General features: G+C 39.9%; 3 protein-coding genes across 3 annotated transcripts; all 3 read right to left on the bottom strand.

Annotated features, from left to right (window-relative positions):
• Nucleotides 1–41: 41 nt before the first annotated feature.
• On the bottom strand, nucleotides 42–9952 carry thoc1 (THO complex 1). The gene is made up of 21 exons (XM_004542850.2): nucleotides 9833–9952; nucleotides 9546–9619; nucleotides 9343–9403; nucleotides 9168–9237; nucleotides 8481–8599; nucleotides 8339–8387; nucleotides 8159–8254; nucleotides 7922–8004; nucleotides 7775–7848; nucleotides 7558–7666; nucleotides 7322–7456; nucleotides 6724–6824; nucleotides 6550–6616; nucleotides 3440–3490; nucleotides 3246–3316; nucleotides 3007–3102; nucleotides 2772–2837; nucleotides 2600–2683; nucleotides 2290–2437; nucleotides 2100–2184; nucleotides 42–445 (listed from the first exon to the last, which is right to left on the bottom strand). Exons 1-21 carry the CDS (start codon nucleotides 9878–9880, stop codon nucleotides 168–170), a joined length of 1965 nt encoding a protein of 654 aa, XP_004542907.1. The 5' UTR covers nucleotides 9881–9952; the 3' UTR covers nucleotides 42–167.
• A 5920-nt stretch (nucleotides 9953–15872) lies between these two features.
• LOC101477423 (aquaporin-1-like) lies at nucleotides 15873–17880 on the bottom strand. Its single transcript, XM_004542848.3, has 4 exons — nucleotides 17508–17880; nucleotides 17243–17401; nucleotides 16287–16367; nucleotides 15873–16186 (listed from the first exon to the last, which is right to left on the bottom strand). Exons 1-4 carry the CDS (start codon nucleotides 17874–17876, stop codon nucleotides 15998–16000), a joined length of 798 nt encoding a protein of 265 aa, XP_004542905.1. The 5' UTR covers nucleotides 17877–17880; the 3' UTR covers nucleotides 15873–15997.
• A 129-nt stretch (nucleotides 17881–18009) lies between these two features.
• LOC101477702 (aquaporin-1) lies at nucleotides 18010–19495 on the bottom strand. Its single transcript, XM_004542849.3, has 4 exons — nucleotides 19017–19495; nucleotides 18605–18763; nucleotides 18344–18424; nucleotides 18010–18240 (listed from the first exon to the last, which is right to left on the bottom strand). The coding sequence occupies exons 1-4, from the start codon at nucleotides 19377–19379 to the stop codon at nucleotides 18067–18069; spliced, it is 777 nt and encodes a 258-aa protein (XP_004542906.1). The 5' UTR covers nucleotides 19380–19495; the 3' UTR covers nucleotides 18010–18066.
• Nucleotides 19496–26954: the final 7459 nt, after the last annotated feature.

Here is a 26954-nt window from a genome sequence, read left to right on the forward strand (position 1 = left end):
AAAATGAGATTGTTGTGTATCAAAACAAACGTGCTACCAAACTTTTTACAAGGCGAAAACATTTATTGAAATCTCTACAGTGGGGAAAACCAATATCTGACATATAAAAACTAGTTTTCAACATTTTTGTATGAAAAAAGTGGAACAATGTTATGGAAATACAGATTTTAAGCCTCACTGAGGCCGTCTGCAATCTGGGAGAAACCTGTGGCGTTCAGAGCTGCGACCAGGTTCTCCACAGTAGCTTGTGTTCCCTCTCTGTCCTGCCAGGCCACCAGCAGCAGTTTGGCCTGCATGTCGACGTCTTCGCTGTCCGTTTCGATTTCTCGCAACTCTGCCGCCTTCATCTCAAAATGAGAAGCGAGGTTCTTCCACTGAGCGCCCAGTTTGGCTGCTACGTCATCCATCTGCTGGTTCGTCACAAGTTTGCTCTGAATGCTCGGACCTTGAAGAAAATGGAATAGGAAGGACATAAATAGCTCTCTGCTCCAGGCTTGGAACTGCGCTAACACAATAAACTCAATTCATTGTGGGAAGTGGGAGCTTGTAAAATACAGAGGTCAAGTTGGGTTAAAGACATTAAGATGGAAATATGTGTGAAGTTGGAACTGAGGGTCATGCTTTCATCATCTTAAATTAAGCGTATGAAAGAGGGAAAGCAAACATACTGATAGTTAAATTGAATATGCAATGTTATTAAGGGGAAAGGTACAGAAGCAAATTCTGTTTCAGTCCAGTATTTTCTATTTTAGCTCATTGATATCACTTTCATATAGTAGTACAAGTTAAATCAGTAACACCTGCTCTTTCTGGTACAGTCATGTCCATAGATACTTGGACAATGACACAATTTTTGTAATTTCACTCTCTAAAGAAACCACAGTGGGTTTAAAGTCAATCAAAATGTGATTGAAGTAGAGTTTCAGCTACAATTCAAGAGGTTTAACAGCTATTTTTATGAATGATCCCCCATTTGCTCCTTCCCTTTCTCCGAGGCTCAAAATTAAATCAGACAAACTAACAATTTTAAATTTACTGTTTTTAATACCTGGATCTCAAACAGGCATCACTAATTGCTACAATTTATTTTGCCTCTTCATCCTAATGATGGCTTCTTTCACTTGCATTGAAAAATCTTTGGCTCTTACATTAAGGCTTTCAGTGATCAGCTTCCAGGGAACGGGCCGCTCCAGTTACATCTGAGCCTCTATTCACTCCATTAACTACAGTGGATGGAATATTTTTGTCTTCTGCTTCAATCACATCTTGATTGTTTGATTTAGAACACTGACCTCACTGAAATCCAACAATCGACCACAGGTTAGCGTAACATATGAAGCGTGTAGTTGCTCGAGAATGAGAAATAATGAGAATTAAAATCTACTGAGAAGTCAAACAGTCACATCCGGGGCAAATTAAAACCATTCTCCACCAGGTGAAATTGTCAGGAGATTTATGACAACACGGTCAATAAATAAAAGAAATGAAATAAAAAGCATGAAATCATGTGATAGCATTGGCCATGTCACTGATAATGGTGACAGGAAGTCCCCAACCAATAGGACTATTTCCTCCATGATCATGATCACTAAGATCCTGATCATCACCTCCTAACATCACACTACTGGTTTGCAACATGTGTGCCAAAGTGATTCTTTCTCGTTCATTTTGTGCGTGCAAAAATTTACCAACATCGAGAAACCTCATGCTGGGTGATATCATTCTTCATGGGAACCCAATGTAACCTAAAACTTTATTAACCCAATGACAGAATTTGTGTCTAAATACACACAAACACTCAATTTATAATCATGACAATCAAGGTGTAGTGATTCCTGCACCTGTGTAACAACAAAGGTGACCTTGACCTTAAGCACAGCTGAAGACACATTAGTTGATCTTTAACTGTAAGTCTGATTAAATTCTAAATAATAGGAGGAGTAGTGATTCTTGTGAACTTCACCATGACATAAGCTCACTGGTCCTTCGTTTGGATGATCTAATAATAATAATAGTTTCCTTGTCTAAGTGCTGACACACACAAACATATGTGAAGTCAGAAACATCTAGAGTGAAATACAGAACATGTGATGACTTACTGTCATTGCTGTCTTTGAGCAGATTGTCTCCATTATCATCGTCATCCTCTTCTCCTGTCTTTATTTCTTCAGATGGGATGTCCTTCTTCATGAACGGAGAAAAAAAAAAAAGGAAAGAAAAAGGATGGGTTCATGGACTTATGGAAACTCAGTTTGTTTTTGCTTTTTTTTAATAAAATAAAATCCTTACTGGTAGCTCTTTGGCCAACTTGCTGACCATGCTGTCGAGGTAGTCTGCCAGGCTCTTAAACTTCTGGTTTGTTGGCTGAAAGAAGTGTGGACTTCTCCTGGACAGCAGTCTCAAAGCCCGCCAGCCATAGTTTGCATTTCGCACAACCCTACAAGGAGTTACAGGATTAGACATAAAAGACATCAGGAAAATAGTAAATATATGGAAAGTAAATAAAAGAAATACAATTAAAAATAAGTCTCAGGTAGGAGATGGAATAGTGGATTTTCCCCCTCCATGGTTAAGAAAGGTTTTGTAAAAGCCATCTTACTTGTACTCCTCCTCGACCATGTTGGCTGGGTCGGCCTGTTCAATAGCTTCTGCGAAGAATTCATCCAATGACGGCATGAACTCTCTGAAAGAAAGGCCGCAGTTGTAAAATAACAAATGTAGGGTGTATATACAAAAAGCCGAACGTGAACTCATTTCAGGACTTTTCTAACCTGCTGTCTGACTTGCAGGCCTCCATGTTGTCATGATTGAGGTTCCACAGCCGGGTCAACTCATCACTAGCAAACAAGAGAAGAGCTTGAATGACCAAAATTTACAGTTTCACTAAATTTCCAACAATACTTCAGCAGGATGGACACCAATACAGAGAGAAATCTAAGACCAACGAAAAAACCAAACCACACTTCACACCACTCCACCATCCCACCCCCAGATTCAAGCACATACTTTCCCATAAAAATCTTCCGGTCTGGCCCTTTTCCAAGGAAGTCTTCTGGAGCTTGTCTTTTCCTTGTGAGTCTTTTGGGCTTGTCATCTACTGTTCTGTTAAAGAGGCAAACAAGTGGGACCACCTGTTATTTTGGCATGCTATCCAGCATTCCATGCTGCTGTAAAAACTGACTAAACCCTAAATCAAATAAAATGATTATCTGGAACGGCTACTTCAAAACATTACACTGCTGTACCTCTCTTTCACAAAGCTCGGACATCCTTCGTTTTTCCAGGCATTCCAGTTCTCCTCTGTGTTAAGGATGTGCTGTCAGAGATAATGAACATTTATAGTGGGACCAGTGTATAGAGAACAAAAGACTTGACAAGCTGTGAGCGCGTAAACAAAAGCTTCATTTAATCATACTGGTATTCCCAAAGCATGGCTTACCTCAACCATGGCAGCAAACTTGTCCCCATCAGGAGGAATCTCCCTCAGCAGCTGCAAGAGCAGAGCACAGATTAAAGGGGATTTATAACAGAAAGTCGTGATTCACCACCGTTTTGTTTTTTTTTGTTTTTTACATAGTAGGTAGGTGAGCACAAAATATGAGAAAGGACCATTTCTGTTTTTTTCCTTCACAGAACAGAAAATTAGGATTTACAGCTTGTTGTGACATCCACTTGGATTGAACCTATTAGGGTTTCCCTAGTGTTTTCATATACCGTAATTGTCGGGCTATAAGCCGCTACTTTTTGCACAAGCTTTGAACCCTGCGGCTTTTAGTCAGGTGCGGCTTTTCTATGGATTATCCATGATTTTTGTGATATCGTAAGACGATTTGTTTTGTTTGTTCCGCTGTTGTACGGCGCTACGTTGCCTGGAGGAAGGGCATGTGATCAGACACACAGTATCGGGGTTCAAGAGTGGTATGTTGGTCACATGTCCATCCGCCAGGAAACATAGTGCCGTACAAGTAGCGCGAAAAACAAACTTCAAAGTAGCGTTACGCGTTCAGCGGGAGGCGTGGATGACTAGCGGCGATAAACCTGCGAAAAGCAAGTTATGCCCAACTCCACCGGTGGAATATGACAGCGTGAAAAAGTGTGAAAACATCCATGATCACCAACGGATTTCGAAGGGCTGGACTGCTGCATGATGGAGAGGAGGACACCGCCACGGCCCTTCTGAGGGTGTTTGACTCTGACACTGACAACGAGGATTTCTTTGGTTTTGAAAGTGACAACGAAGGAAAGGAGCTGAGAGTGGATGACGAAGCCATCCTGAGCCTGTTTGTATCCGACACTGGAGAAGAGGACTTTGGTGGTTTTAGTGCGCAGGAAGAAGAGAAAGATGGTGGTGAATGACTGACTTTTCTTCTTGTTAAAGCCGTGTCACTGCACCTGAGCCTAAAAGGTAGGCCGAATCTATTTTTCTGGTGTGCTGTAGGTTATTGTTATGTACTACATTTGTTACTCATTTATGAAGCACAGTACATGTTTCGTACTTGTAATTACCGCTACTTGTACATATACCTAAAAAGTTATGCAAATATGTACCCAGAACTTGTTTTTCAAAATATTAATAAAAGGGGTGTGTCCCCAAACAGCCGTCTCTTTCCTGACAATTCCCTTTGTGCATATTCTCTTACATATGATGAGTCAACATTGAAACACCTGCGGCTTTTAGTCAGGTGCGGCTAATGTATGTACAAAACAGGATTTTCCCCTGATTTTAGCTTGTGCGGCTAATATTCAGGTGCGCTTTGTAGTCCGGGAAATACGGTATATACATATATTGTAACAGTGGTGCATGCGTATTAAACGTGGCCAAAGTTTAAATACTAACTTCACACCAGTAATTCTTGCGAGCAAAAAGCTCAAGGCTTCAGTGGGGCCAAATGACAACAGTTGCCTCAAGGTGCTTTATATTGTAAGACACTGAGCCGACAATACCACAGAAAACCTCAACAATCACCAACTGTATGAGCAAGTACTTGGCAACAGTGGGAAGAAAAAACTCCTTTTTAACAGGAAGAAACCTCCAGCAGAACCAGGCTGCCACTCTTTAGGGGTGGGGGAATGAAGACAGGACAAAACACACTGTGGAAATGCAGAGTAGTGTATAAACACAGAGGTGCTTATATAGCACTAGGTAAGTGAAAAAGAAACAGTGCATCATGGGAAGCCTAAGCCTATTTCCGCATAACTAAAAGAGGATTCAGGGTCACCTGATCCAGCCCCCAACTACAAACTTTATCAAAAAGGAAAATTAAGTCTAATCAAGGCAGAGAGGGATAAACACAAGAAAACTGGCTTAAAAAGAGGCCAGCCTACAGGAAGCTGAAATGGTTTGTTGCAGACAGCGGACCCAATAGTAGAAAAAAAAATGCATTTGGGAATGAACACAGGGGCAACACTTTAAATTCCAAATGAACAGCTGCAGTTTCCCAGAGTCATTTCCTCTCAAGAATGAAAACAAGTCAGATATGAGGAAATCATGCCAAATGTTCTGCTGCTGGCTGCAAGAGCAAACTGAAGACCCAGTGTGTTGGTTTCATTTCTGAATGACAATGCCCCCAAAACAATGTGGCTAATGTTTACAATATCTGGGATCACATGCTTGCAGGCAAAACTGGGTGGACTCGGCTGTCACCTTTCATGCTTGAGTGCAAACTCCCTTTGTTTTTGTTCTACCCGCTGTGATAAAAAACAAAACAAAAAAAACTAAATGTCAGTTGTGAAATGAACGTGCTGTGTCTCTTTTGCCTGTCCCACACAGGGATTTTAGCTCACAAACTGAGCTATAATCCCAAGAATATATAAACAACATACAACAAACAATCTGGGAGGTATTCAAATTAACACACACACACACACACACACACACACACACACACACACACACACACACACACACACACACACACACTTAAATGTGCTATCCACCTCTGATTCATGAAGCTCCACACAGATTAGTACCAGTGTCAGACACATAAACACAACTGCACATACAGACAAGCCCACACATGAACATAGACACACACAGGGTTATTTGTTTGTTTGATTCAATACTTATCTGAAAATGAACTTGATATTTGTTAAAATAAAAATGAAAACTGGGAATAATTTGCTTGTTTTCTCCTAAACTTACAACATGAATAATTTAATTCAGTTTAATTCAATAGCGCCAAATAACAACAACAATCACCTGAAGGTGCTTTACTTTGTAAAGACCCAACAATAATTCAGAGAAAACTCCGAACAATCAGACGAGCTGATATAAGCGAGTGCTTGATGACAGCGTGAAGGAAAAACTCCCTTTTAACAGGAAGAAACCTCCAGGAGAACCAGGCTCAATGAGGAGCAGCCACCTGTTGCAACCAGTTAATACTGTGACATTTTGGTACCTATATAGCATACTGTTGCACAAACCTCAGGGTGGTTTGTTGGGTGACCTTTTTTTTCTCCACTAAAATTAAAATTCATTCTATAGAGAGTTTGGCCATTTTATTTCTTATAGATTTACATTTGTGTGTGTCAGCATAACTTAGGACTCACCTGATAGACCAGTTTAGTTGTCTCTTCAATCCACGCAGCCTGGTCATCATTCAGAACACAGCTGGAACTGCAGGAGGAGAAAAATATTAAAAACAATACAAATAAGACTTCAGAATAACCAATACTTTATCAGACAAAGTTTATTTACGAGGTCAGCACTGAGACACTGCTCACCTTTTGAACTTGACCTGACCCTTCAGGTACTGGAAGAGGATGAGGTACTGCAGCAGTATGTGCCGCCTGAAGTTGCTGTCGCTGAGCTGCAAGTCCATCAGCTGGAGATAAAGACGAAAGAAACAAAGTGAGGTAATGTGCAACTCCGATCTTTACAAATATTTAATGGAGATCAGCGACATGTAGATAAATACAGCAAACTCAGAAATGTAAAGCAAATGACACAGCATGAGCAAAACAAGCAGTAAATGCCATGGATATGGAGCCTGCAGTGCAGCAGTGAGGGAACAAACGTTGTCAGAGCGCCACACGTTGTTAGCCATTTCAACATTTGTTTGTGTCTATGTTTTATCCTACGTGTGTTTGACAAGTGAAGATATGACTAATGTTACTCAAACTTACAATAACTCACTGTAGAACTCCAAAGGCAACAAAACCTTATCAACATGTGTTAATATTTGATGATAGTTTTGTTTAGAGGCAAACAGCTGGCAGCCGTTACCGTTTTCCTCCTCCTACCCAGTGCTCTGTTTTGGTCCAGAACTTTGAGGTTTACAAACTAAGTGTAGCATGGAAATTTAAAATGAAGTCTTCTCACCTTCTCACTTGTGAGGAACTTGGCAAAGTAAACATGTTCTCCACTTGATGCTCTCAGCTCTTCCAGCTTCCTCTTAGAGGCCTGCATGTCATCCAGCTTATAGCTTTTGAATACCGCTAGAGTCTCATCTGAGAACTGCGTAGGACAAAAGAGTGATCGTTGACTTTTAATCATCTACTTGGATACTTGCCATCTTAAAAATGAGGAGGAAAGGCATCTGCGGTAAGGTGCATTACCTTAAGGAATGTCATCCATGAGAATTTATCGTAACACTGCACTGGATTTCTGAAGTAGTCCTGCAGTGTCCAGAACTTTCTGTACAGGTTGTAGTCGATTGGAATGGAGCTGCAATAACAATTAAACCAGATAAAGGGCCGATCAAAATGTTTACTTCAACAAATAAACAAAAGAAACAAACCTTGTGATTTATTCTTGAGAAAGCCTTTAACTTACCTCGGTGCAGGGCCATCATCCTCCCCCATTTCTCCTTCCTCCACTTCCATACCATCCTCCTTTTCTTCTGTGTGCTATAAACACAGTAACACATTTAACATTCACAGTTTTTGATTACTTCTAAAGTGCTCAGAATCAGATCTTTACCTTCTGGCCGAGAGTGCTTTCTTGTTCATTTTTGTTGAACACTGTTATATTGTCTAGATTAAACTGGCTCTGGAGATTTAGGCCTGGAAAGCAAACAAAATAAAAAAGAACAATCACTCGATCAGAGAAGCTGTGAATGCGGTTGACAGAGTGCCATGAATGATTGCAAACCTCCTCATCTTCAAAAGGCTTGTGTTGGTTTATTTATTTATAATGATAAAATACTGCTGTTCTTACCTGATTTTTCAGACAGAGGGAAGAGACGTGCCAGAAAGAGCTGGATTCGCCCGCAGAAAACTGTGTTCTGTGATTTGGACAGCCTCCTTAAGAGATCTACACAGACAGGAAAATACACTGCTCTGCATTTTAAAGATAAAAAGCTTCATATGTCACAGAATGATGAGATAAGCTCTTTACCATTGCACATCCTCAATAAATAATTCTTCCCTGCAGTGTAAAAGGAGTTCTGTGAGAAAAATAGAGCACAGCTTTGGTAAACATGTGATCAACGCAGGGCAAATTTGTCGGGGGCTTTACTCAACAGCTGGAATTTATTTACCGATTTCCAGGTGGAGACGTTCTCTTCGACAAAAGAGAAGATTTTGTCACACAGGTCCAAAGGAAGACAGTCCAGCACGTCTCCCAGCAGGACGAAAGGGGTCGTAGCAGAACAGATACCTGCAGTGGAACACAAGTCTTAAGTTTCTTCATACATGACACATTGTCTCTAAGACTTACAGAAGATTACCCGAGCAGTCTGCTTACAAAATGCATGCTTTTCATAAATAAAAAGGGGCAAGTGGATCAGAAGCATATCTGTAAACACCCCCCACAGCATAACAGACCTGCCAAATCGCCTCAGTAGATGTGCAATAGGGATTTCTCACACATATATGTCCAAAAAGGATTTTCTTTGGCTATAAAAGTATGGTATACATATATCAGCCACATGCTACTATGTGCTCATTTTGAGTGATGTATGCTATGAGACTAATGGGAAATAACTTGGCATTCACAAGGCAGTGGCTGATGTTCATATGCTGTGTCACAGATTTTTGCACTGGCTGAATGTTCAAAGATAAAGAACTAAAGAGCTAAAAGACTAATCCAAAAGTGTTTTTGTTTTTATTTATGGTACAGGTTTTGTTCCCTGGCACAAAAGGAATAAGCTATTCATTTTTTTTAAATCCTAAAAATCAGTGTATCACCTGGATCTACTTATGAGACCCCTAGATGAGTAACATACCTTCTGTAACGCCATCAATGCTCAGGTAAATGAGAGCTAGGTAGTCATCACACCTCGCCTTCTGCTCAACCTGGAAACATTTGAAGATATCGTTTGAGGATTTTGAGGGTAATTTCATTTTTTTAAAAGCGAACAAACGCGTACTAGAAACAAACAAACAAAAAGCATTTCTTACAATCAGATCACCAAGAACTCCCCTCAGAGCCTGATCGAGGGTTGTCTTCTTTTCCGCCTCACTGTAACATGAGAAAAACAAGCGATCAGTAAGGTTGCATCCCTTCCTCCATTATTATAGGTTATAATAGCCAACAGAAATGATTACAATACAATAAGTAATTACATTACAATAAGTTAGCAAGAACTAACAACTTCACTTACTTGCCGGGGATCTGGTTAAAAATACTGATCAAAGGTTTGATGCTTTTTCCAGTCAAAGCCTGGACGGCAGACGCCTGAGATTGTGTGAAGAAGACGAAGAAGAAACATTTATGAAACAAACGACATCGTTGGTTAGCATCTGCGTTAGCTTAGCTTCATCTGTTACCTGCTATAGTAACAACATGCGACATGCTACATTAACAAACCCAGGCTAGGATTTCAACTGTAATCTAAAATATATGACTGCACATATATTTATAAGTTGCTGAGGTTCTGTGTTTTCTTACCGTAAATTTGTCTTTAGCGTCGACAAAATTAAATGAAGACGGCGACATCGTCTCTTTTTGGAAACCGGAAGTGCCGATAAAGTTGTTCCGGTTTCTTTGAGCGTGGGAAAAGGTCGAGAGCGGTGCAGGATTTAAAATTAATTACAGTCAAGGTGCCATGTAAAAATTTATGTCTCCAGCGCACTTTCCACCATTAAAAACAATTGCAGTCGTATCATGCAAATTATTATGGTAATGGTGTAATTTTAAAATATTTTCCTCACAGTCAGTACATCATATTTGCCTAGTTGGTAAACTAACACTTTTTAGTGTGCATGAGAGTCATAACAAGGACTTAAGAAATAATGGAGGTCCAGGAGCCTTTGGAGAACATAACCAGATGAAGATAACATAGGCTGTTCACATGAATCTCATGCATACACTGAGTATGTAAAAAGTTCTCCTCTGGCCTTTCCCTTTTCTCCTTTCAAACTTTCATTTATTTGTCTCCTCTGATTTGATCTTTTTCCTACATTTTCGATTATTTTTTTTCACATTTATATGAACTTTTCTGTGCTATGAAGAAAACTGAAAACATACAAGGTGGTTTACCCTCTACATGCTTGAAAGCAAAGGCAATATGTGTCAGTACTGGCCACTACAAAAAGGCCTAGTAACCATGAAAGACTAGCTATTGAATTTCATGCACATATGCTAAAGTGGGCATGAAGATGTGATGGGGAGATATGTGACTTTCTTAAATGTCATATCAAAACCAAAATGTATGAAAGAAATAATTTAATATTTCTTGCTGAATGCAAAATTCCAGATGAAATAGAAAATTTACCTTGTAATATACACTTTATCTGTTTCTTCATGAATCTAGTCTGAGCAAAAGGACGAAAACCTTTTCGTCCTTTTGCTCAGACTAGATTCCTACTAAAAGTGGCACAATTAGGGCTGCCACGATTAGTCGACTAGTCACGATTACGTCGACTATCAAAATCGTCGACGACTAATTTAATAGTCGACGCGTCGTTTGAAGCTTTGTAAGATCCCAAAAGACGCAGGAATAAGTAGCAGGATTTAAGAGTGTAATAACGGACTGAAACAGAAGATGGCAGCACTGCATGTACAAGGATGCCAGCTGCCGTTAAACCCCGAAGAAGAAGAAGCTGTGTCCCAGAATTCATAGCGCAGCCCAGCTCAGTTTCCAACAATGGCGGCAGCTAGTTAGTTTTAATATTACTCTTATTATTCTTTCTGGGTCACAAAATAAACGTTTAACATATTTTCAGGCGAGAATGTAGCTGTGTAAACCTCAAATACCTGCTCAGTTTATCAAGACACCACATATTTTCAAAAGCGCTCCGACGTTTTCGGAGACGTCTGTTACCCACTAGCTCGATAGCGAGCCGGGGGCTAGGTCACTAGAGCCGTGAGAACACCGGACTCCTGGCAAATTGTTTTCAAACCCGCTACTCAGGTTAAACATGATATATAAGTCACTTAGATAACTTAACAATGTTATTGTTTGGCTTTTTTTTTAGTATTTTATTTGTTCCTGAGTAAATCGGTTTGGCTGAGATTAAAGTTATAGTTTTTACACAGCTAAATAAACATCAAGCAGACAGCTGATTATCAGAAGTGTGAGATGCTCGAGAATATACTCTGGTGTCCTGTTATATTTTAGATAGCAAGGAGTTTATTAAACTTCACCGAAACAATCTGCAAATTTCATTAAAATTTAATAAACTATCATCTTGTCTTTATTTTTAGTTAGCACAGACCTTAAACACTTAAAGCTGTAAGCTAATGATAGTTATATTAGAGCAGATGCTGCTGGTGCAATAAGCTGTACGTTTTACGTCCAATGGATGATGATCTGATTAGTCGACTAATCGCAAAAATAATCGGTGACTAGTCGACTATCCAAATAATCGTTTGTGGCAGCCCTAGGCACAATGCAGAAACATCTCTGGGTGCATGTCCTTCTGTGTGGTATTAGGCAGCTGGTGGATTGTTGGGCGACCTGGGCACCCCTTTTGCTTTAAGAAGCCATGAAAAAAGCTGTTGCACTGATGAAAATGTGTCATCTTTTTGGCTCGAACTGAAGGGTTTTGCAAATCCACTGCAAACCCTAATGAACACATGAGCCTTGCTGTGGCATTGTTGGGTGCAAGTATGGTACAAACAAAACCTCTGACCGTACCCACTGTGACTGAACAACGTTCAGTTATTCTCTCCACTTTCAAACTGTGTATGCAGACATTAAAAATAATAGCTTAGATTTATACACTGCCTTTCAAGAAACCCAAAGCCCCTTTACAAAAGAGTCTAAATAAGTCTACATTAGTATTAGTTTAGGAAAAAAGCAGGATGGTGAGTTCAACTTTTCCAATGCACAACATTATTTGAAAACTATATCTGAAGAGTGCATATGCCATGGAGATTAGTGGAAACCACTTTTTGTGATTCCTCAGAATCTGGAATAGAAAGACATTTTTTTGGTGTATGTGTTTAATCTTTGTGTCACAGATTGCCCTCAGTATAGCCATGTGGGTTAACCCAAGTTAGTCCAGAAGGTGGCAGTGTTTCATGCCATTTAGTCCCACGTTGCAGTTAAAAGCAGGGGGGTGTCAAGGCAATTTGATCTCAAATGGGCCAGAGCAGTAAAACAATTGCATAACAACGCGCCTTTAATTCAAGTAAGCAAAAGTTCCAATTTGTTAGACCATCTATTTAGAAAACATGTTGAAGCGGTTGGATAAAATAAAATGAGTTCAGATTCAACAGTATGTCTTATTGCATGTCCATTACAGATCACAGTGAGTCTAGAAATGCATAAAACCATCAGATGAAGAGATTTGAGGTCTAAAGTACAATATTATTTTTCTCCGTATGACTCAAATAAATTTGTCAAGAACAACAAACATGCTTTATACTTTTATATGTGCATGAAAATAATAAAATAATAATAAAATAAAATAATAAAATAATAAAAACTTCAATGAAGTTTTTAAACTTTGTAAAGCCATTTAAATTTCTAAATTGGACCCTTTAAAAGATCAGTTTCCATTTGCATACACGGACCATAAGGTGCATGTGTATATGTGTGTGCTCTTAGCCTATATGTTTGACATTCACTCTCTCCTGGTCAAAGTCCCTTTAGTGTTTTTTTACCCTAATTTCTATACCTGAAGCATAGAGGTGGTACTGAAATTAAAATTCTATTGTAGACGTCCTGCGTAGTTAGAGTTCAGGTCAGGGACAGGCCAGTGTGTTCAGGTTTGGCATTCAGTGTTAATGAGTACCTAACGGAGGTCACTGCAGTCATGCTGATGTGTTTTGTGCATGTGTGTCTTTGTGAAGGAACATTTCCGTGTGTTGTGGCCATACAATTGACATTGCAACTACTGGGCTGCGGGACTTGAATGCGTTGATATGATCTACTGTTCAAAAGGTCACACAGAACAGTGAGCTGTTATGTCAGTCATTAATGATCCAGTCTGTCATTGTTTTATTCATAGATTGAAGCTGCTTTAAGTATTACTTTGTGGCGTAAAATTCAAGACAGATTTTATTCTGTATTTACATATATCATAAAGAAAAATAAGCATCCGGTTAATGCATGTGTATCTAATGTAATGTGTTTGTGCAATAAAAGATGATATAATAGAGCAGGGGTGGGCAATATTAATAGCCACCCCTGTTTTAGAGTTATAGCAAGCCCCTGCACCTTGGGCATTCAGCGAGCGTTTGGTGAATTTCTTCTGCCTTCATTTCGTTCATTTCAAGTTGCATGAACACTGTGTCCTGTGTTGATCTCTCGTCTTACATGCCTATTTACATGCCAAAGACTCTAAACTTATGGAGTTCTGTAGATGCGGGACCAGCCACTCGCTTCGACAAAACCCTGTTGTTATGATGTCTGTTAACTGGTTCTACGATTGTTGTGCTGATGTTTGGAAAAAACACTAAAAAGCTGTGAAAATGTAGGCCAGCAGTGTCACGTAGAAAGAGCTGAGGGATCATTTTAATCACTGCGTTGTTGTACTGGTCATGAAAAGGGGAAGTGAGAAGTGTGCTCCTCTGCAGTTTTCATTGGCACCTTGTTTCTCACACAGGCTTCTGTGCACAGTTCCCCAGATATCTAACTGCAACCCCTTTCCACTCCCTCTCACAGCAACACCCACTTTCTGACACAGCTGTGTTTTTTTTTTTTTGAATGTTTGCCAAAAAAGCAGAAAGCACTGGTAAGAAATTCTTCGCTTGAAGATTAGAATCCGGCAACCTAATCTACAAGCTTCACAAACTGACCAGCACTTAGTTAGTGACAAGAAAGCTTGTGAACACTTGAATTTGTAGGTTTCTAAATGTTTCCTGATCTTTGTGAAAGTTACTTTAAAAGACACACTCAGACTAAACTAATAACCTATAAACACTTTTACATTTATTGGTAATAGTAATGGACCAGTTCTTATATAGTGTTTTTCTACTCTACTTGAGCACTCAAATTGCATATTTCATGTCTGTATTGCAAGTGAAGGGCATCACATTGAAATTGTTTGAAGGAATTTTATAAAATGATGGTTTTCTCTGGGTGCTTTTGGGCTGAATATTCATTTTGCACTCTGAAATCAGTTTAAACCAGGTCAGACATTCTGTCTCTGTTGTTTATTTTGTCTAGATAAATATAATTAGAGGTCTGCTGAATGCTCGCCAATGCCAAGAATAATCGGGGCAACATGGGAGCCAAATAATTTGCAGAACACTTTCAGACAGAAATGCCTGAGGGGCAACAAAAAGAGCTTTGTCTGTGTTTTTGGGGACAAACTTCAAAACAAGAGGCTAAACACAATGCTCTGACCCCCGAGGTTAAGCACACAAAGGAAGGAGATTTTTGACTAGCTGTGGTCATGTGACTAGCCTCGATTTGCGATTTGACCATAAAAAAGAAAAATGTGAAGAAGTGCCATCATGTCATACAAAGGAGACAAACCCATCAAGGGAGTTTTCCACTGATGCACGATACAAGCTTCACGAAAAATGAATGTGGTTGCTCTCGTATACATTATGTAGAAGAATAGTATTAACTACTATTTATAGTGAGGAAGGCCATCGACCACATACTGAATACAGATAAATATTTTTTATCTGATTGTTGCATTTAAATCTAATGAAATACAATTACTTTTGCAGTCTATGCAGCTTGTGTAGCTATTTCCCCTTCGCTTGTGACGCCAGCATTTGAGTTTATTGAAATCATGCATTATGCTGCATTAAGTATGTTGTCTTGTAATCATCATGGTAGTGATTTTCCATCATGGCTTTCACCTGCCAAGTGCTTTACCACTTCGCATGGCATTGTAAAATTATTTGGGACAGGGACACTTTGTTAATGATCATCCAACACGGAGCAAGAAACGAGGGGATGTGCATCCAAACGCATCAGTCATCCAGACTGGATTTTAAGCTTACAATAATTCACGCATATATTTATACAACTTTGGCTGACTGCCCCCACATTACGGGGTTCCTGTTGGGAAACATTCACCTGTGGGGTTTAAAGTCATATGATGGTTATTCAATGATTAGCCCAGGGTGTGGGGACCACTAAATATCTACGAGCCATAAAAAATGGGATGTGAGAGGGGCGCATGCACAGATGGAGAAAGGACATTCTTATGACACAGGCAAAACAGGAAATCTCCATTATGGCCACATGTTATCTAATCAAGCTGCGAGGAATTTTAACGTGCTTGTATGTGCAATTAACTGATCCACATCCTTGTGTTGTTTCACGGGTGCAACGAGATGATTTTGGGATTGTTGCCAAAAACCTAAATTATGTATACAGATTGGAATGCATTGTAAAGGAAGCACTGACGAGGCCAGCGGGATGTAAACATACACTGCGTTATTCTGGTGAATACATATAACAAATGAGGATGCACTGACCTCAGTTTGAAATTTGTCCAGTACCAAACTGTATGAATATGAATACACAGAGAAACTTGACTAAAAAGCATCTTTATTAAAGGAGTCATTGTTCAAACAACACATAGAACAGGCGATTGTGAAGACACACACTGCAAAATAAGAATAAAACTGATGGCCTTTTTAAAGTATAGTAAAAAAATAAATAAAATGCTGACAGATAGAAAAGCTAAAATTTCACATTGTTCACTGTTTTGGCCAGTGACTTGGCCCCGGACTATTGTTTTCCTCTCCATTTATCTCCACATATTCTTCTTGTGGACCGTGAACCAGGATGCCAATGCGACTACTAAAGTTGCGTGTTTGTGGATACAGAAGGAAATCATAGATAAGAGATGCCGCTATGCCACCACACATCGGTGCCAGCCAGTACACCTGGAACGAAAGCAGAAATGAGTTTTATCTTTGACAAAATGAAATGGATAAGGAAAATTGCTCTTTTTTTTGGATAAAAGGCGTTTTGATAAACGGCTACCCAGTGGTTTTTCATTTTGCCCAGTATCAAAGCCGGCCCAAAGGAACGAGCAGGGTTGATGCCACATCCAGTGAAACTTATCTGTAAATGTAAAAACAAAGCATATCATTTATAAGTAAATACACTCATGTGATGGAATAATTTTTGTTATAATTTAGAATGGGAATATCTTATCCATACACAAAGACGATGGTAGGGGGCTAATCTTGCATATATCTTTTTATAAAATGCATAAGAAATGCAGTAGCTCTACAGAAAATGAGTTTTAGATGTGCCGGATTTACCGCAATAAACTTTTTTTTTTAAAACTGTGTATTAAATCACAAAGATATTGAAAACTGTTAACAGCCCAAGAAGCTTCATTGAACTACTTTTTGGACCAAAAACCAAGGCGCTGACTTGTTTATCTGCATCTGTTATGTTTCCAGGCAAACACTATTTAAAACGGTTATTGGCAGACTTTTATTAAAGTCGACATATGTTGCTGACTTGTGTTCGACTCAATGTGACACTTGTGTAGCCGCCTTTGAAACTGTGATTTGCCGAACCCCTGCCACACCACCCTGACGCACATAGAAATACTCTGCAGAATTGGGTAACATAGTGTAGGGAAAATCTTGAATCGTAAATTGAGAGAAACTGTGACACCCACCAACGCTAACTGTACAGGATATTTGATTTACAACAACAAAGCTGCTTTAAAAATGATCAAGATGCTTAAATAGTGCAAAAAGGTTCAGGTATGCTTTGACAAACAGTTGCTATTTAGCGATTTATTCACCCTCAACTTGATAATAAATAATACCCTTTAATGCTCTGCTCTGAGCAGTTTTATATAAAATGAATGCACATGTGCCTGATCCTTCTAAGATGACAGATTTCAGGAGGATGGATTGCAATCAGCTGACTGCTACTCATATAAAAATTCATACAGATTTTGATTGCGATTCACTTACAGCTGTTAAATGCCCAAGTCCCACCGACAGCCCAATAGCCAAGGGTGCAGAGCCTGTAACATCAGTCCTTCGCTTGTCAGTCACTGCTATGATACACAGAACCAGCTGAAGGGTGGCAAAGAATTCGATGGCAAAACCTGCTCCTACACTGACATTTAGCTGCAAAAGACAATTACTGCCCATTAGTCCAACTAGAGTTAGGCTTGATTAGACTGAATGTGCTGGTTTATGTGTGAAAACCAAAACGACGAGTGCAACCTCTTACCGCATTAACACCAAGAGACTCTCCAGGCTTATATCCATTCACAACAGCGCTGGCTGCAATTGCCCCAAGCATTTGAGCGAGGATGTAGAACGCACATCTGAGTGCACTGATCTGGCAGTTGACCAGGAGGCCCAGGGTGACCGCAGGGTTCAAGTGTGCTCCACTGATGTGCCCCAAACTCTGAGCCAGTGTGGCAATGGCTAGTGCAAAGGCCAACGAGACCTTTATTTCCTGAGCAATCATCTGATTTTTATCATTGCCCAGACCTATTCCAACAATAGAGGATAGGCCAATAAGTATGAACAGTAACATACCAACAAACTCTGCAGCCACAGCCCTCCAAAATGCCCAACTCTTTACTTCTGTCATCTTTACCCCTTAAGAATCTGTTAAAACATGTATATGCGTCACTATTTATAGTTTGTGGAGAGGGGAGGGGAAATGACAAAACAGGAAGATGTTGTGCTGTGCAAGATTTCATGTAACACCAGAAAGACAAGTGTAGCTTTTCTCTTTTTATTTGATATAGCAGAATTTGTTTTCAGACTGGCTCCTTTGATTATTCTACAACATCCTCCAGCAGGGGCTCTGTTTCACGTTCCTGTTCCTGTTCCGGGGCCCAGCAGAGCAAGATTTTAGTTTTTTCTTTGAAGCTCTCGTCACTGGGTGCCAGCACATAATTATACAGAAGCGCTGCCACCACTCCAGCACTCATCGGTCCAGCCCAGTACACCTGAAAAACCAAAGAAACCACATCAGTTACAATCTGAATGACTTGTAAGCCCAGTGACTTAGAAAAAGGTCACATTTTCAGCTCGTGTGTCACCAATACATACCCAGTGATCATTGAACGCCTTCTGTATAACTGCAGGTCCAAAGGATCGAGCTGGATTGATCCCACATCCCGTGTAGGAGATCTGCAACCCATAGAGGAAAACACCACTTGCTTGCCTGGCTGTACATCAGCTGATTACATGAAAGGCTGATGTACAGCCAATTCACTCTGAGCCAATCTATTGTGTTGGCTTCTGCAAGATGGAGAAACCATCTGCCAAATTAATGACATGGGAAATAAATGAATGTTTTCATGTACTTACCCCAGCAAGATGTCCAAGCGTTACAGAGAAGCCATATGCCAGAGGTGCAAATCCGCCAATGTCACGTCTTTTGTCATGGAGTGCCACCAAGCACAGAACCAGCTGCAGAGTGAGCATGAACTCCATGCCAAAACCTTGAGCTGGGCTGATACCATTTAGCTAGAAATGATAATACCAATGGGATTAGAGGATTTTTATACCCTACAGTGCTTCCATTATTTTAAGCATGATGCTCATCATTTCGCATGACTGCTACAAACAGTTAAAATGTGACATTAAGACTACAAACAGACCTGAAGAGTTAAAATTGTCACTCGAGCAAGGCTGAAGGCAATTCTTTGAATGCCACTTAGTCCAAGTAGCAAATATCATTTAAGGCTAATATTTAGGAAAATCATGGACTCCACCTTACCTCATTAACTCCAAGTGAATCAACATGTTCTGCCCTGATACCATACACAATGGCACTGCCAACCACTGCCCCCAACATCTGAGCCAACATGTAGAAGAGGGCTCTGAGAATACTTATACGACAGCTGGTCACCAGGCCCAGGGTGACGGCAGGATTCAGGTGTGCACCGCTAATGTGACCTATGCACTCGGCTAGCGTGGCGATGGCCAGGCCGAAGGCAAATGCCACTTTGATCTCACGATCAAGGTTGAAATCATTTGGATCTCCTACTGCAGCAGAGAGGCCCATGAAAATAAAGATGATCATTCCCAAGAACTCCGCCAGAACTGCCCTCCAAAACGACCACGACTTAATCTCTGACATGGCTACTCAGATAACGTCCAGTGATAACAGACAGCTTTCAAAGGAGCACCTGCGTGCTACAGAATCTGGCAACTCAAATTTTGCTCCACCAGTGAGCCACCTGAAATTGTGAGTGACATTCACAGGCATTTATCAGGTGTGTGCCTTTAACAAATCAGGCCTAATTAGAAGCAGCTGAGAGATGTGGGCTTCACCCAGTGAGCGTGACCTCCAGGTCTCCTGCTCTGCTCATTGCTTTTCTAGTGTTACTGAAGGAGATGCTACGTTTCTCATTTAAGACGGCAAACCACAACAGCAGCTCAAAAGACAGGACTTTGAATGGAATTGAATGGATCTGATGGAAATACAAAGAAAGTGTTTAAATAAGCAAAATGTATCAATTAGTACAAAAATATCACATGCAGTAAGGGGCAGCTTGGAGATTATAATTTTATCCAGGTTTGAGTCATTTTAAAATTTTCATTTAAATACATTACTGCATTAATACAATAATATAATTAAAAATTCAAAACAAACTCTTTCAAATGTCTAGTGACTGATAATTTTAAAAGAAATACAAGAAAAGATGATGGAGCGCTAAGGAGAGAATAAATAGGCTGGAGGGTGTAGGTGCTACTGCCATGCTAAATGGTTTCCCCATCTTTCAGTCTACTTGTTTTATTCTGAGCAGGGGCACGGTGCTTTGAAGTTAACATCTGTCATTTGCCACTGTGAAGGAAATGGGAGCTTTTGAATTCACGACAAGGAAACCAGCCCCTTGTTCAGCTTTTCTGTGTGAAAGAGCTGGCAGGTTAAAGGGTCACACTGCTTCTTGTCTTCATCTTTGAAAGAAAGATGAGAAGCCCTCCATAGAATCACATTTTACTTGGGCAGCATTTTTCTTCATCAAACAAATGTTTTTTGTTTTTTTTTTACTTGCACATCACTCTGATTGATTCTTCTGTTTTTAATGTTGACTTCATTAAAAATCAAGTTTTCTTTTTTCTTTTCTTAAAAAAAAAAAAAATCTGCCTGAGATAGCATTAACATGTGTTTTGACTATAAAGAATGTTCACCCAGGAAAGATGCTAGAATGACTGGGATGACATGGCATTTAATATAGGGCTGTGCGATATGTCCAAAATCTCATATCCCGACATTAAGACATCTATCGTCCGATAACGATATAAATCACAAAAATGTAGCATTTTTTGTAAAATCTGTGACTCTCGGGCAGCTCGACTTGCGTGAAGTGTTTCCAGCTGGGCGTCGCATACCTGGAGTCGAGTGTTTTAACCGATGCACGAAACGATACATTTTTAGACATAAGTTGTAACGGCCGCCATTTTCTTTGTGAGTATTTATTGCATGGCGTGCTGCGGGGAAAAGCCTGTTCTAACGTTTGAGTCTAAGGTTTATTTTTTAGCAACTGACGGCTCATTTTTGCTTCTCATTCGTAAACACTCTGCATACTCTTTCAGTGATTCAGTTTATTTTGAAAAGTCTCAACAGGATCTTGAGCTTTATTGTGAAAGGTTTATGTGGAACAAGCGGACACACGGTGTTTTTACCGTCGTTGTTGCTAACGACAACGCATAAAAACAAACGCTTGTCTGTCTATAGTGTGGTTATATTAAATATAAGAGAAAGAGAGAACTTTAAGAAATTAATATAGCCACTACAGTGACCATCAAAATAATGAAAAAATATTGCCGTAAACAGTTTATTTTGCGACAACGCGAAACAAACGATAGCATAAAATGAAACGATAGACGTTTTTATATCGTCATCCGATATATATTGTTATATCGAACAGCCCTAATAACACGTGATAGCATTTTAAGATGTAATGAACTGAAGTAAATGCAAATGTTGGTACAGGAGGTTATCATTTCTTGTTCTTTAAGCTCTGTGCTTGCAGACCATATTTTATTTCCTTAAAGATCAGCACTTTATCTTTTGGCACACGTGTATCTTTAAAGGTACTCCTTGATTCTGTAGTGTGCTGTAAGCCCAACATCCTCCACAGGCAGTGGAGGTTTGCTTTTGTGGAGTGACGACTAACAAGATCAGAGCCTAAAAATGTATCTCTGTGCACTTTCTGCATACACATAATACTTTTTCTTGTGAAAGTTGCAAGTTTAAATCATGCAAAAATAGTTGTAAATTAATTGACAGTTCTTACAGCCAAATGGCATGAAATGTTTCTGAAACAGCTGTAGCACTGGACACTTTTTTAGGTACAAATTGCTAGTACTGGGTCGGGCCCCCTTTTGTCTTCAGACCTACGTTAATTCATCGTGGCATAGATTCAAAAAAGTGCTGGAAACATTCCTCAGAGATTTTGGTCCATGTTGACTTGCTAGCATCAAGTAGTTGCTGCAGATTTGTCAGTTGAAAATCCATTAATTGGATTGAGATCTGGTGACTGTGGAGGCCATCTGTGCACTGTGAACTCTCTGTCATGTTCAGGAAACCAGTTTGAGATGATTTGAGCTTTGTGGCATGACACAATATCTTGCTGTGAGGAGCCATTAGAAGATGTGTACGCTGTGATCATCCATCTTGGATCAATATAAAGCAGGATGGATCCATGCTTCCATTTTGTTTACAACAAATTTTGTACCTACCGCCCAAATATCACAGCAGAAATCAAGAATTATCAGTCCAGGAAACGTTTTTCTAACATTCTGCTGTCTAATTTTGGTGGGTCCATCCAAATAGTAGCCTCAGTTTCCTGTTCTTAGCTGACAGAAATGTTAGTGTGGTCTTCTGGTGCTGTAGCCCATCTGATTCAAGGTTTAGAATTAGAATAGAATAGAATTCAACTTTATTGTCATTGCACATGTCACAAGTACAAGGCAACGAAATGCAGTTTGCATCCATCCAGAAGTGCTTTAACCATAATATAGATATATTACAGAAATGGGTCTGTTATAGGTATGAGGGTACAAAATATGGGTCTATTATGGGTATGTTATAATGTACACGGTATGAAGGTATGGTGTGAATATGTTATAACTATAAGTATGTACAGGCTATGAACAGGATATAAATATGAAAACTATGCAGAAATATGAAATAAAAAGCTATACAGAAATGAAATATGAACTATGTAAGTTATAAACAGTTGTAAACAGTTGTAGAATTATAATTATCGTATTGTACAGAATGATTGTCTATACAGCATTTACAGTAGTGCAGTTAAGTGAAATATGTGGATATTTTTACAGAGGCTATATAAAGTGCTAGTGGTTGTGAGTGGTGGTTCAGTCCATGTTATTATTGTGTGTAGGAGGGTACAGTTGTCCATTTGTTTGTTTTTGACCATTGTGTGTGTGTTCAGTTATAGGTGGTTGTTTGTATGTTCAGTCCATGAGTTTAATGTGGTTCAGATGTCAGGAGGCAGGGTTCAGGAGTCTGACAGCTGTGGGGAAGAAGCTGTTTCGGTACCTGGTGGTCTTAGTCCGGAGGCTCCTGTAGCGCCTCCCAGAGGGCAGGAGGATGAAGAGTCCATGTGATGGGTGACTGGGGTCTTTGATGATTTTCCCAGGCCTTTTCAGACACCGCTTCCTGTAGATGTCGTTTATGGCAGGAAGTTGTGCTCCAGGAATGCGCTGGGCAGTTTTCACGACCCTCTGCAACGCCTTCCGGTCCGAGGCAGAGCAGTTCCCGTACCAGACTGTTATACAGTTGGTCAGGATGCTCTCGATGGTGCAGTGATAGAAGTTCACCAGAATGTCTGAGGACAGGTGGTTCTTCCTCAGAGTCCTCAAGAAGAGGCGCTGGTGAGCCTTCTTGACCAGCTTGGAGCAGTTGGTTGTCCAGATGAGATCCTCGGAGATGTCGACACCCAGGAACTTGAAGCTGCTCACACGCTCCACAGCCATCCCTTTAATGTAGATGGGTGGATGTGGGTCAGCATTCCTCCTGACATGTTGTGTATTTGGAAATGCTCTGGCTATTAGCTTCTGACTTCTGACGTCAACAAGACATTTCCTTGCAGTGAACTGCCTATTGTCTCTTTTTGGGGACATCCTCTGTAAATCCTTGTTTACAACAGTTTGTGAAATACTGAGACCAGTCCACCTGGCACAAACAACTACACCCTGTTTAAAGTCACATAAATCACCTTTCTTCCCCACACCTAACTGCAGTGAAGTGTTGCCTTGTGATTTTTCGGCTAAACATTTGCATTAACAAGTAGTTGAACAGGTTTATCCAACAAAGTGAATATAATTTGTTTTAGGCCAGTAGATTGGTCAGAGAGAAATCTGCCTTTCAGATGACCGGTGTTGTTTCTGGCTATGGAGAGCCCACCAAAGCCAATCATGTGAGCATCCTCCCCTCACTCCCCCTGGCACTCAGATGTAAATAAGACACAAACATTTCTTCCACAAATGTTGTCTTCCATATACCATATATCATATACATGAACACATATGAAGATGTGGATGCTCTAATGAACCCCAGAGAGGATTTATTATGGTGCTTGTAATGAGAGGGAGGCCTCAGCCTACTAACCGAGAGATTATAGGATGGACAGAGATGATTTAATCAAGCAGAAATGGAAGCAAGTCAAGTATATAATCAATATGTATGCTGGTCTGTTAGGCAGAGTAAAACAGCACTGACAACTTCAAAGGGTTTTCCTCGCAGCTGCTTGAAACGGGTGAAAGAACAAAATAAAAGTAAGGTGAACAGAGAAGAAGTGCAACTACATCAAACAGTAAGTAAAAAAAAAGATTAAATTGTCATTATATATGTTTCATTTATGTTACACCCCAGCCCAGGGAACCGGCGTGCGACATAAGGAAAATAAAAATAAGGAAAAATGCCCCCCCACTCCCTGCTCTTAAGGAGGACGAACCAACAAAAAACAGCTACCACGGATTTCACAACAGCCAGTCAGTTTATTGAGTCCCAAAAGGTAGCAGGCATCAGGGTGAGCATGGCCAAAACAACAAACAAAAACTCCAGAAATGAAATGCAGCTGGCTTACCTTCACAGAAAACCCCAAACGAAAATTACATGTGTCTTACCTGCCTCCCTAACCAAAAACAAGAGAAAAGGTTCACAAAGAAAAATGGCTTCTCACCCCTACAGCTACCGAGTAAGAAAAAGTATCAACAACTATTTACATCTATATACAACAAATTACAACAAATTATTTACAACACGGGGGGGGGGGGGGGGGGGGGGGGGGGGGATTAATTCATCTGCAGGTCCAGACGATGAGATTGAAGCGTCTGTGCATAAAAGACTCTCGCTGAGCCTGAGTGGTTTTCTCTAAATAAGGATCCTAATCGCAAATAGTCTTATCTACATATGACATATTTTCCATCACCACCCTCACCAGCCACAATGATGTTATCTGTTATTGTAGGAGACAGCAGTGAAGCACAGAACAAAGAAAGATTAATCAACAGTACAACTCCAAACCCTTTTATCTGGCTATCAAATGTAGATCTGATTCATGCTGGTTATACATTTTAAATTCCTTGTACGTCGATATATCCGACTGAAGTAAGACGCACATAGACTTTATGCACAAAGCAGTTGGATGAAGGGATTTTTCTTTAGTTTCTGGGTTGTTTTTAAAATTGTATTTTCAGGAATGGACTTTAAGCGATTGATTTTCTCTTGTCTAGTGAGTGGTTCAGAAGTCTTACCCTCTTAGCAGTGACCTGTATACGAATCCCTACATATTATATAGCATGTCATGCAATGAATGAGTTACTATAGATCCACTGGTTAACAAAACTACCACCATCATTTCGGTTGATGAAGGGCAGGGCAATCAATACATACATCTTCACTGTACTGAATGTTTGTTTTTTTTTCAAAGTCAGTGATTGTCCCATATTGCAGGTTTAGGTTGAGAAATGCTCAGGGACAAAACACACTTTGATAAGTTAAACCCTGTGCAGCAACTCCCAAATTTGTACTGCAGAGACCACTTTGTTGCTTTGGGGAGAACACAGCAGAAGCTGAATCCCAGCCCCCTGTGCTAAAGCTCAACAATATGCTGCAGCCAGTAAAAAGGAGCCTTGATTGCTGGATCAAAACTGTCACATGCAACAGCAACCTGCCAGTGCTTCACCTGCTAAAAGCACAACCCCTCCATTTGTAATCAACAACAGCTGGGCAGCGCAAAACCCAAGAAAACAGGGGTGGAAAATCTGTATTCATACGTCACTGTCTGCATGCTTGGGTGTTTGGGCTGCTAGCCTATTCTTTACATCACTTTTGTTTCTCACCAAACATTTTTTGTAGTCATCACTGTGGCCCAATCCTTTTCTTGCCCACCTTCTGCGAGCTAATCAGCCTCTTTCCTGTCTGCTTTGCAGACCCACATTTTGTGCAACCCACTTCCTCCTCGTCTCTTCCTCAACTGTCCAACTTCTTCATCTCTGCCACCACCAGCATCTACACTCACTTCCTGCTTCCTACCATTGTTGGACTTTGCCCTGCAACATAGCTTCATCAGAGTCTAACTTTCAAATACTTAATATCACAAACTCTGTATTTCACTAAATCACATTCAGTTCTTTCACATGACTTTCATTAAAACGCAGGGATATCAAACTCATTTCATGGCCACATGCAGCCCGCTTTGATCTTAAAGAAAAAGAAGTGCAATTTCCACTTTACATCTCAGTTTTTCTAAATGATAAAAAATATTGCTGTAGTAAATGAAAGAAATGTGTTAGCATGAATAAGTAAACATGTAAAATTACAGGAAAAGAGAGTGTCCTATTCTATCTTTCTTTCTTTCTTGATTCCAAGCTGTGACCTGGAACAAGACTTCCTGTGCACCTAGCTCGCAAATCAGCCACTTTAGCCAAAGTCCACATTGGATGGAAGACCCGTGGTCTCAGTTAGTTTGCAGCACCAGGCATCCAACCAGGAGAGAGGAATTCAGAGGCTGTGCCTAACTTTAAGTCATTATATAATTTTTAGCAGTTCACCTTGTACTTAACTTTTGGGAGGGGGTTGTAAAAGAGATGAAACACAGGAGGTCAGTTTTCTCTCTCTCTCTTTTTGTTGTTTTGCCTTTTTCAGATTTCTGGAAACTTTAGATTTAATTTAAATGTAACACCACCAGATGAGATTAAAGCTTTGGGGTATGATGTGAGGTTCTCACTCAGATGTTTTTTCCCCTCTTTTTGTTTATGTTTTTTGACCTTTTTATTCACATTTCACATTTTACCCTTCATGATCTGTGAATTGCAGACAACTTTACTCTCATTTGTTTTTAAATAAAGCCAGGATGCTAAACTAAACCTTTCTTTGCCACAAGGTTATTCAGATTGCTTAAAAATTTGTGAAGAAATTTACACAACTAAATAATAATATCAGCTAATTCATCATTCTGTAAAATCTGGTTTTAAGAACAGTTATTTTAGTTGAAGTGTTGCTTACATATTCCATTTTCACAAATGAACTTGTGTGTGAAGAGCTTTCTGATTTCACAGTGTCTGCAGGAGGATTGCAGAGTAATAGGATATCATCTTTTTTCATAGGAGGTCCTGTATGTGTGATAGATTTGTGGTCATCGGACTCCATAAGAAAAATCTAATCCATACACTGGAA

Source organism: Maylandia zebra, linkage group LG18 (assembly GCF_041146795.1).
Source record: "Maylandia zebra isolate NMK-2024a linkage group LG18, Mzebra_GT3a, whole genome shotgun sequence".
NCBI classification, from domain to species: Eukaryota; Metazoa; Chordata; class Actinopteri; order Cichliformes; family Cichlidae; genus Maylandia; species Maylandia zebra.